Source organism: Amblyomma maculatum, chromosome 6 (assembly GCF_055883805.1).
Source record: "Amblyomma maculatum isolate TAMU_Amacu chromosome 6, ASM5588380v1, whole genome shotgun sequence".
Classification (NCBI taxonomy): Eukaryota; Metazoa; Arthropoda; class Arachnida; order Ixodida; family Ixodidae; genus Amblyomma; species Amblyomma maculatum.
Genome location: NC_139349.1, coordinates 168,667,720 through 168,678,287, shown reverse-complemented (window position 1 = coordinate 168,678,287; position 10,568 = coordinate 168,667,720). Strand labels below are relative to the sequence as shown.

The 10,568-nt window shown below is 43.8% G+C and overlaps 1 protein-coding gene across 1 annotated transcript; it reads left to right on the top strand.

The window, feature by feature from the left end:
- The first annotated feature begins 3,352 nt into the window (after positions 1 to 3,352).
- On the top strand, positions 3,353 to 6,031 carry LOC146187377 (uncharacterized). Its single transcript, XM_084605770.1, has 2 exons — positions 3,353 to 3,578; positions 5,946 to 6,031. The coding sequence occupies exons 1-2, from the start codon at positions 3,353 to 3,355 to the stop codon at positions 6,029 to 6,031; spliced, it is 312 nt and encodes a 103-aa protein (XP_084461896.1).
- The last annotated feature ends 4,537 nt before the right edge of the window (positions 6,032 to 10,568 follow it).

Below are 10,568 nucleotides of genomic sequence, written 5' to 3'. Positions count from 1 at the left end.
CAGCACATGATTGCTGGTCATCACAAATAGGGGAAAAATTGGAAAACAAAAAAACTAGTCATGGCGTAGGTTCTATGTCGCGCTTGTTGTCACGTGACCCTCTGCGTCTGATGTGCAAAGATTGAGTCTCTGACACAGGCATTGACAATTGTTCTGAAATTTGTGATCCTTCTCTTTACACTCAGAGGGCTTGCATGCTTTTTCATAGCACATTGCAGCAGATACATCTTAACCACGAATCTGACTCTTCCGGCACTAGCAGTTTTCAAAAAATCTGGGAGCAGTAGTTGTAATCATGCTCCATGCCGGCAGCAAGTATCCCTTCCAAAGGTAGCAATGCTATTATTACGAAATTTTCAAGGGAATTTTTAGTTTTTTCCTCTAATCCAGGAGCAATTTGAATGAAGTTGTGCTTCTGAAATGAAAAACTATCCTCGGAGGCTACTTGGAGTAAAAGCTCGAGTCGAGGATTGGGTACGAATATAGTGGTCACTCTTGTAACGTGTTTATAAAGGGCACTCAGACCTGCCTTGTTCTAATTGCTACAAGCAGAGATTTGCAGACTGTAAGCAATGATGCAATGTTTATAAATATCTTTTAACTTGAGCTTCTTATGTTTGTCTCCAGATTCCTACACTATGCTAAAGCGATCGCAAAAGCTAATGAAGAAATTGGAAGCTCTCCTGGAGGCTCCAAGACCTGAAGATGTGGCAACGGCAGAAACAGTAAGCATTTGCTCTTTGAAAAATATCTCTGATAGTTAAGAAAAAAAGTAAGGACACTGCCACTACATTCTGTTTCACAAGCTGTTTGCAGCACTACAAAGGTTAGGCTGATCCGAGCCAGTCAGGATAGCATACACTTCTTCATTGTGTTCGTGCTCGCTTGTGCATCAACGGCGATAGGAGCACAGTCACGCAGTTCAAGCCAACCTGATTGGCCCAAATTGCCCTTACCTTTTGTAGTTCTGCAAACCGCACAGTGTGGATCCTCAGTGATGTCAATGCTAGAGCAGGAAGCGGTCACAGAAAAGAAATGCGATTTGTGTGGATATATGTTTGGGTGCAAACAAAACTTTTCTAACATATGAGAGACCTTTGATGGTGATAGTTCCATGCACAATCTATGCAGTCAGAAATGGTCTACTAAGTTCAGTGCATATTAGTGCTAACTGTAGTTGGTAAAACTTGAGGCTGTAACAGAGAACTTGCCCCCCAGAGCCTTCTCGCTACCTTTCTGAATGCGACCGATAGGCTTCCTTTGAAAACGTCTGCTAGGCAAAAGAAATTGCTTGATTGTTTGGAGCAAGATCATAATAGAGCTTGAACGAATGGGAACTAACCAAGGTTGCAAAATACTTTAAGGAGCATATGTTGCTTGTAATGGGAATATAGTTTTGTTCTGTAAAGGTATGTCATGGAACAGCTCAGTGTGATCGTCTTATGGTAAGCCCCCTTCTCATTTGACCTGAGTAATGTGAATTGCGCATTGTTAGGGAGAGTTCTGGATTAATTTAGGTTAGCATGCGGTGCCAGTCCCGAGAGTTGCAACATTTTTATGCAGGTCATTACTATTTTTGACATTGGTAATTACAGGATAGATAGTGCAGTGTGTTCATAAGCAACTTGGGAGGCTTGAAAATTGGCGTGTAAAATGGTTGTTAGGTCATTGTTAGCAAGCCAGCAATGTACTTACTGCATATTCAGGGAGCGTTTAAGAAAGACTGTCTTGGAAAAGAAAAAAAAAACGCTAAAAATGTAACTTTAGTTAATTATTTTTAGTTAACGACGTGAGAGGTCCGGATCCCTTTTGACTCGGGGCACATGCTCGTCAGAGCCGCAGAAAAAGTAAAAAGAGAGAAAGAACACTGCACAGTATTGTGACAGCCTTTAAAGACCTTGGTTCACTACAGTTCGGTTGAGCTGCTTCAGATGTCACCAAGCCATGGTAATCCAATATGCCAGCCATTCTGATTTCAGGACTAAACAGGTGTCTCAGCCAGTTACAGTCAGCTGTAGTAGGCTGTAACACTATAATTAGGACCGTAGAGTGGCGAGCTGCACTTCGTGTTTTTGTCTGTGCCCCATGTGTGCCAAAATGGTGGCGGCTCTAGCTTGAATCAATGCCTGTAGGATTGCACCTGTTTCCACGGTACTAAAATTGTTTTGTTTATCTTTCAGGTACTCTGTGGGGGCGCTAATCGATTACCCATTGAAGTTTTATCTTTAACGATTGCTGTAATAAATATTAATGGAGATAGTCTTCTGTAACTGTTGGAATACCAGTTTTAATAGGAAATGCACATATCCATGCAAAATGTGTCTGTTAGAGGGTATTTTGGCATCGTAATCGCTAGGAGTGCTAAGCTGCTAGCCAGAGCCCAAAAAGAGCATAGGAAGGGATTGGCATGCAATTTGAAAGTACTAAAAACTAAAATGGCTGAACAAGAATTGAATTAATGTGAGGTAGAGAATGTGACGTCATGCAACCGGAAGTAGAGCCGAAAAAGGGCATAAGAAGAAATTGTCGTGCAATTTGAAAGTATCAAAGACTAAAATGGGTAAAAAAGAACTAAATTAAGCAACTAGAAGCAACCAAAAGCAACTAACAGCAGCATCCGTGCTTTCGCATTACGCCAATGCAGATTCTTCAGTGCTCTTTAGTTTTATGCACATTTATTTATGTGCATTTAATTTTATTTATGTGTGCATGGGGTGGTAAACAGGTATGTCTCCTGTATGCTAAATCTCTTTATTGAGTTGCAGTGGAGGTTACATATAGAAAAAAAGACATAGCTTAGGAAGCACTCAATGTCAACCTCTCTTTACTGGTGGCTGCACACCAAGTTGCAAAAAAAAATGGCAAGAGCTATGTTTATGACAGATTCTAGAATCAGGACAGTAATTGTGAATGAAAATGTGTCTAGCACTTGAGTTTTTTTATTGAGCATGAGTCCAGACACATATTCGACAGCCAAAGGTAAATTGCATCCTGTATGTATGCTGTTTAGATACGCCAAATTTTTTCTTTTCTTGTCAGTGCTTTGCTTTCACACCTATAAAAAATCGTGGATGGTCAATGTCACCTTGATGTGTTTCCTTGCTTTAAGCATCGCCTCTAAGAGTGGAAGTGGTTCTACTCATACCTTTGCAGTGTTATCATTACTAGCCTATGACCGCATTTCGCAGGCCCCTGTGCTGTCACAGTGTGCCACAGGTGGAGTCCTTCAGATGAAAACTTATTGATGTTTAACGAACTACGAGCCAGATTAAACCCTAAGGGTACTGAGTGATTTCTCGCCTATTAGTAGCAGATGTGTAACTATGTCATTTTTTGTGCTTGTTTCTTTTTCATGCAGGTTGACATTGGGAATGGAGTAAAAGTTGAAAAGTCGACGATCGACCGCTTTGTTGTTCATAGTCAAGGGCTTCCGACAAAGTTTGCAAGAAGCCTGCTGAGGCAGGTGTTTGCAGAGGAAGAGATGAAAGGAAAATCCTTGTTTGGGAAGGGCAGCAACGCCCATAAAGATGGCACACATAAGAACCCTTTGAACCCTCTGCGGCTCAACGCTGTGCTAGGTATGCATTTGGGGGGCCTTTGTTATTCCTGACTTTTACTTTTTCTTCCGGAGTTCTGCACGGAACATTTAATGCATTGATTAATGTATTAGTTCCCTATTGCAAGAACCAGCGCCTTCCAGTACGAAACCAGTAATATTTTCCCGTTGGTTTTGCACTGGATCTTGGGGGGGGGGGCTGCAATAATCACTGGAGCAGTGACGGGAAGACACTGGTTGCACTGGTACGATGGGAGAAAAGCGCTGGGATTAGCTTCTTAAAGCTGGGTGTGTCGCTGGCATCCGCGATGCACTGGGAGAAGCTCTTTATGTGTGCTGGGGCCGCACTGGTCCTACTCAGTATAATCGGTGCGGCCCGCGGCATCTACCAGTTAGCATCCCTCAGGGGCCAACATGGGAACAGCGTACTCGCAATCGACCATCGGGGCGCATACGACAAATATGGTTCAAGTAAGCACTTTTTGCTGTGAAGCGTTGCGTACCTGTAAGAAAACGAAGGCGGTATTTTTTTTTCTAGACTTTCCATGTTTCAATAGGTTGTTTCGAGAGATGGTTGGTTGGTTTGTGTGGTTTAACGTCCCAAAGCGACTCAGGCTATGAGAGACGCCGTAGTGGAGGACTCCGGAAATTTCGACCAACTGGGGTTCTTTAAAGTGCCCTGACATCGCACAGCACACGGGCGCCTTGCTTTTCGCCTCCATCGAAAAGCTGCCGCCGAGGCCGGGATTCGATCCCGCGTCCTTGGGAACAGTAGTCGAGCGCCGTAACCACTGCGCCACCCCGGCGGGGTCGTTTCGAGAGAGACTACGACCATCACCCCTCTGATATCTCATGACACACTGACGGTTAACATACAGCTAAAACTGGAATTGAATAGTGTAGACTACCATGCATAACGAACTTCACAGCTGACCTTAAGGGCACTCCAACACAATGATTACTGCCAAAATGTTCAATGGGGGCTCAATTGCAGGCAAGCGTAGCCTGCACCGCGGCCCAGTATAAACAGCAGAAAGAAAAAAAAATAAAGCAAGGAAGAGAGTAGTTAGCCAAGCGATGGGCCCATGGGAGAAAAAAAAAATACAGCGCTTGTAATGCATAATATTTTGCGTGTTTCTCAAGCTTTTCCGCTCCTTCTTGCTCTGTGTATAAAGCAACCGAGCCCTCGGTCATCGCAATGCTTCCCGGAATGTTTACATACAAGTAATTTTAGTTACATGCAAAATAGTGTCGTCGCTGCTGCACTTGCCGGTATTGAAGCTTGGTCGCACTTTTTTCCTTGAAGGTTTGTGCGACAGCTCCGTGTTCACTGAAAATTACGCCCACTGTAGCAGAGCAGCGCTGAAGAGTCGGCGCTGGTAAATTTGCCAGTAATATCAAACTGCACATTTTAAAATGATTCCAGTGCACAAAATAGTGCGCATAGGCATCCAGAACATTAGTTGCTAGTTGTGAGAGTAGGCAGCAAGCTCCAACGATCAAGAAGTTGTAATTGTTAGAGCGGCAGCAATGGGGGGGAGGGGGGGGGGGGCTGTAGACTGCAAAACAGGAAGTCCCAACCTTATAAATGCTGTCATGACATTAAATGCAAAAAATATTTCAAAGGTTCCCAGTTCTTGGCATGGCCCAGTTGTTAGCGTAGTGAGCCAGATTAAGAGGTGCCGAGTTATAAACGCGCTAGGTGCTGCTCTTTTTTTTGCTTTTTAAGATTTTTTTTAAATGTACTTGAGGTGCTTCGTTACTTTTTAGCTTTTAATTTTTATCCTAGGCCTTTTTTTCTCCGGGCGACCAGTGCCACCAGTGCGGAGCGTGCCATTATGCCGCGTCCCAGTGCGCCCAGTCTTCAGCGTCATACTGGGCCCATAATCAGGTATGGCGCTGGGGCACTGGGACCCAGTAGCACTGGTTTTTTCAATAGGGTTGGGACTCCTGCAGGCATATATAACTTCACAAGTTGAGTCGTCCTTGTTCTCAAAGCTAGGTCTGCAGTGGAAACAATAAATGGATGCATTGAATGTACGTGTTCTTGCATTAAATGAATTTTTTAGTGTCCATTATTTAGTGCATTTACTTCTTTTTTAGGTATTGTGTAGCGACTGTGTATTCGTGTGTATTAAATCTCTTTAGCAGTGTGTTGCTGGTATATAGTACTTGTGAAGTTTGGTACTGTTGAAGTCATCTTTGCATGGGTGCAGTTTTGATTATTGAATCAGTTTTACAAACCTCTGAACCCTTTCATAGTGTTCACTGCTTTCTGCAGAGATCTATGATAATATGATGAGGTTTGTGAATTGAATCGATTCGGCATGAAGTTTTTTTTTTTTTTTTTGCTACAGCCCAAATGGCAAACTTTTTTTCTTTCTTGCAGGCTACGCCTGCAGCCGATTCCCGACGGCAACAATGATACAGCTGAAGAACAGCCTGTCGTCGATGTTAAGTCGTGAAATTAAATAGAGGGCACGTACTGTGTGTGTGTCTATCTCTGCCAGCCAGGCAGCTTTTGTTTTGAAGGATTTATTATACATTTCCAAACAACATATGGGTATTTATATTTCATGTTTGTTTGCAGCGACCAAAACATCGGTAGCCACTTTACACAACCCAAACAGTTAAACGTCCTGCTGCACTGGCAGTGTTTACAGGGAGCAAAATGGCAACTGGTGAGAATCAAGGATTCAAATGCATAAGCTCCGTCATGACACAAACCAAACATTAGCCTGCCATCAGAAAAGCATGCATTAGGAATACACTAGACTCACGGTGCCAATATGGTTTTGAATGCCATTAGGAATGCATGAGGAAAGCTCACAAGACAGTCATGAGACATGCAATTGAGTCTAATGTGTAAAGTCACCGGAGATTCTAAAGACACAGAGTGCATATTTTCTTAAGGGATGCATTTCGCCGATGCTTCGGCGACAGGACCCTACTTAAGGAGAAAACTAAATGCCGCAGTTCCGGAGGCAAGAACTGCGCGTTTGACGAACTCGTTAAGTCCTCCGCCTTCTCCCGCCAACGTCATTGAAGTGTTCGTAGAAGGTTTTCCCGTTCTTGCGCTGGTGGATACAGGTGCTGCCGTTTCCGTAATTAGTGATGCCCTTCGCCACAAAATTCGCAAGGTCACGACGCCGCTTTCTGCCTTTTCGCTTCTTACGGCCAGTTCAGAGCACATCACCCTGTGGCAGCGTGCACGATACGAGCTTGCATCAAAGACATTTCGTATCTCGTCGAGATGGTGGTGCTTTACGCCTGCTCCCACGACATCATCCTCGGCCACGACTTTCGGTCGACTCACAGTGCTGTGATTGATTGTGCCCGTGCAGAAGTTGAGCTTTCCCCTGTGTGTAATCTTTCCCGGTGTGACCCGCCTGTGCGCCCTGCTAAACTCCTTGTAGCTGCAGACACTGACATTCCTCCCTTTTCTTCTGTTCTCGTTCCCCCTATTTCGACATCTGCCCTCCCTAGTCCTGTTCTCTTTACGCCCAAACTCGCCTCCGCCCACCATAACCGCCTCCTTCTTCCTTTCGCCGTTCTAATGATTTCTGATGGCAGCTGTGTCATCTATGCTTCCAACCCTTTTCCCGGCCCGTCCTTGTTCTTCGCGGGGAGTGCCTCAGCTACATTGAAGAGCTGGACCCTGATCGCACTTACATGTTCTCCGAACCTGAAGCTTTTCCTCACGTCACTGTCCTGACGTCTCGTGCTGCTACGAGTGATGAGCTTCCTGTTGTCGCCTTCATCGAGCTATCGCGACCGACCTTCCGTCCGCCCAACGGGACCAAATAGTCGCCCTCCTTCAGCGCTTCAGTGCATCTTTTGACGTGTCCCAGCCTTCCTTGGGCCGCGCATTGACCGTTTCTCATACAATCGACACTGGTCCTCATGCTCCCCTGCGGCAGCGATCATATCGCGTGTCGCCCACTGAGCGCCGCGTCATTCGTGACAATGTCGCCGATATGCTTCAACGAGGCATCATACGACCATCTCATAGCCATTGGGCCTCCACCGTAGTGTTGGTGACGAAGAAAGATGACACGATCCGCTTCTGTGTGGACTACCGGCGTCTGAATAGGATAACCTGCAAAGACGTTTACCCACTACCACGAATTGGCGACGCGCTAGATTGTTTGCTAGGAGCGCAGTTCTTTTCGTCGCTAGATTTGCGCTCTGGATATTGGCAAGTACCGATGGTTTCCGCTGACTGCCCGAAAACAGCCTTCATCAGCCTTCGCGTCTCTTTCAGACATTGACAAAATGATGTAGGAAGATTGTTATTGCTATGTCTTCTTTTTCAAGCTTTGATGCATGCTTTCAATCGTTCCATCCAATTTCACTGAGTTCACTTACAGTTCTTCATATTAACATTCGAAGTATTCGAAAATATTGGAATCAATTTCTGGTAGTCGCACAAGACCTTTACCAAGTCGTAGACATATTTGCATTCACAGAGATAAATATTGCTGATCATAATACTTGCATGTTCAAGCTTCCAGGTTATACAGAACATTTCCTTACCCGTCAAATAGGTAAAGGTGGAGGAATTGCTGTCTTCTTCAAAGATTCATTATCGGTTTCCCATATTAGGATATCCTTCAACGCTGCAGAAGCGATGGGATTTGAAATTTCATACTGCAACATCTCGAGTCACCTCCTTATCATATACCGCCCGCCGTCTGGAAACGTGTCTAATTTTATCACAGAACTGCATGACATTTGTAAACAGAGGTTCAGCCAAGGTAACCTATGCATAATGGGTGACTTGAATATAGATCTAATAAAGCCTGAGAGAGCGTCTGCGGAAAACTACCTAAATGCCCTTGCTGACCATGGTATAGAAGCACTACTTTCAGATCCTACTAGAGAACAGTTCGTAAATAACAGTATGTCTAAAACTTGCATAGATCACGTTAATGTTCGCGCCTCGGACCTGTCTCACGCTATGGCAGCTGTCATTCAACAGAAATTAGCAGATCATTACTTTACATTATGCCACGTTGCTAAGGTTGATTCTGCACAGAAACCCGATGATAGCAAATGTGTCATTACTCTCCTAGACCGAAAACTGTTTGACAGAAAGGTGTCATCCTTCGACTGGAACTCATTTCTATCAGGAAATAACAAAGATACGGCGTATGATAACTTCATTTTGGTTTTTAAAAATTTAAAGGAATCCTGCAAAAGAAGTATAATTACCAAAAAACGAAATAATAAATGTTACTGGCTTACACCTGACATTCTCGCAGCCATCAAAGAGAAAGAAGCCCTTTGGTCGAAATGCAGCGCTTCACCGAAAAATACTACCTTAAGAATTGAATTTGGGGTTGCTAGGAGCAAAGTAACCGCTCTTCTTCAGTCCGCTAAAAGACGTCACTACGCTAGCCAGTTTCACAGTTGCCACCATGACGTGGCCAAAACGTGGGCTATCGTGAACGAACTACGTGGGCGTCAGCGTAGGCCTGTCAAGGACGCAATAGAGCATAGTTTTGGTCACTTGACGTCATCTTTGGCATATGATTTTAATAACTTTTTTTCTAAGGAACAGCGCATTACCCTTGCCGCATCACGTCCGCCGTTACGTCCTTCTTCTGTGGCTGACTCGGCATTTCTTCCAGCCATAACAGAGCCAGATCTTTTCGGTATAATTTCCAGCCTACAGCACAACAAATCGGCTGGAATTGATGGGATATTTATCAGCGACCTTTCCAGAAACTTTCAAAGCTTAAAGTGTGTCCTCCTCTTTATGCTAAATAGTATCATTGTAAGTGGCTGCCTACCACACTCTCTCAAACAAGCACGTGTTATTCCACTTTACAAGGGTGGCAAAAGGAATGATATTTCGAACTATCGCCCAATTTCTATCGTGTCATGTATATCACAAATCTTAGAAAAACATATCTCATCTACTATGTCAGCATTTTTGATGAGGCATAATTTGCTCAGCCCGCATCAATACGGATTTGTTGCTGGTTCTGGTACCCAAACATTATTAGAAAACTTGTCGGATTCTATTCATTCTAATTTTGATAAAAATGAAGTGGCATTTGGGCTTTTTCTTGATGTTAAGAAGGCGTTTAATTCTGTACACCACGACATTCTATGTGAAAAGTTGTATTGCTATGGGTTTCGTGGTCCTTTTCAAATGTTACTAAGAAATTATTTGTCTCAGCCATCCCAAATGGTGGAACTTGGACCTGTGCAAAGCAGTATTATAGACTTACATAGTGGTGTTCCTCAGGGATCCATCTTATCACCTCTCTTATTTAATCTTTATGTTAATGACCTTAACAGTGTTATAACTTCATCACAGATTTATCAATATGCTCATGACACCCTCCTCATCTCAGCTAATGCAGATTTTTCGTGCGCACTCCGACAACTTTAAGAGGATGCCACCAAGCTATATGATTGGTTTCAATGTAACTTGATTGAAATAAATCCCCAAAAAACTCAACTAGTGTGCTTTCGCAATGCACACAAACCAATCCCTAAAAACGCAGCGGTTGTTTTGCATAGCTCCAGGTGCAATGCATGTTCTTGCTGCCCCATTACATGTGTTCCGACCGTGAAATATCTTGGCATTTACATGGACAGCGATTTATCCTGGAACACACATATGGCGCCCCTCAGTAGGAAGCTTAGAGGCGTCGCATGCTTGCTCTATGCTCTAAGGGCCTACCTGCCGTTTGCCATAAGACGTTTAATTGCACAGTCCTTGGGATATTCTTTGCTGAGATACGGCATGGGCTGTTTCTTTAACTGTTCTGAAACATGGAAAAATAGGATAAACCGTATTCTCAAGAATATGGCTAAGAGTGTAATCTATTCAACACCCCATAAACTGCAAAGTGTATTCCTTTCTTCAGGTCTGCCATCCTTTGACACTGTTTTCAAACAAATCACTGTAGTTAGATATTTCTGGAACACCGAATTTAGGTTGCCTAATGTTAAACCTATTCCACTACGGAACATTCCTAGATATTTCGTGCCTACA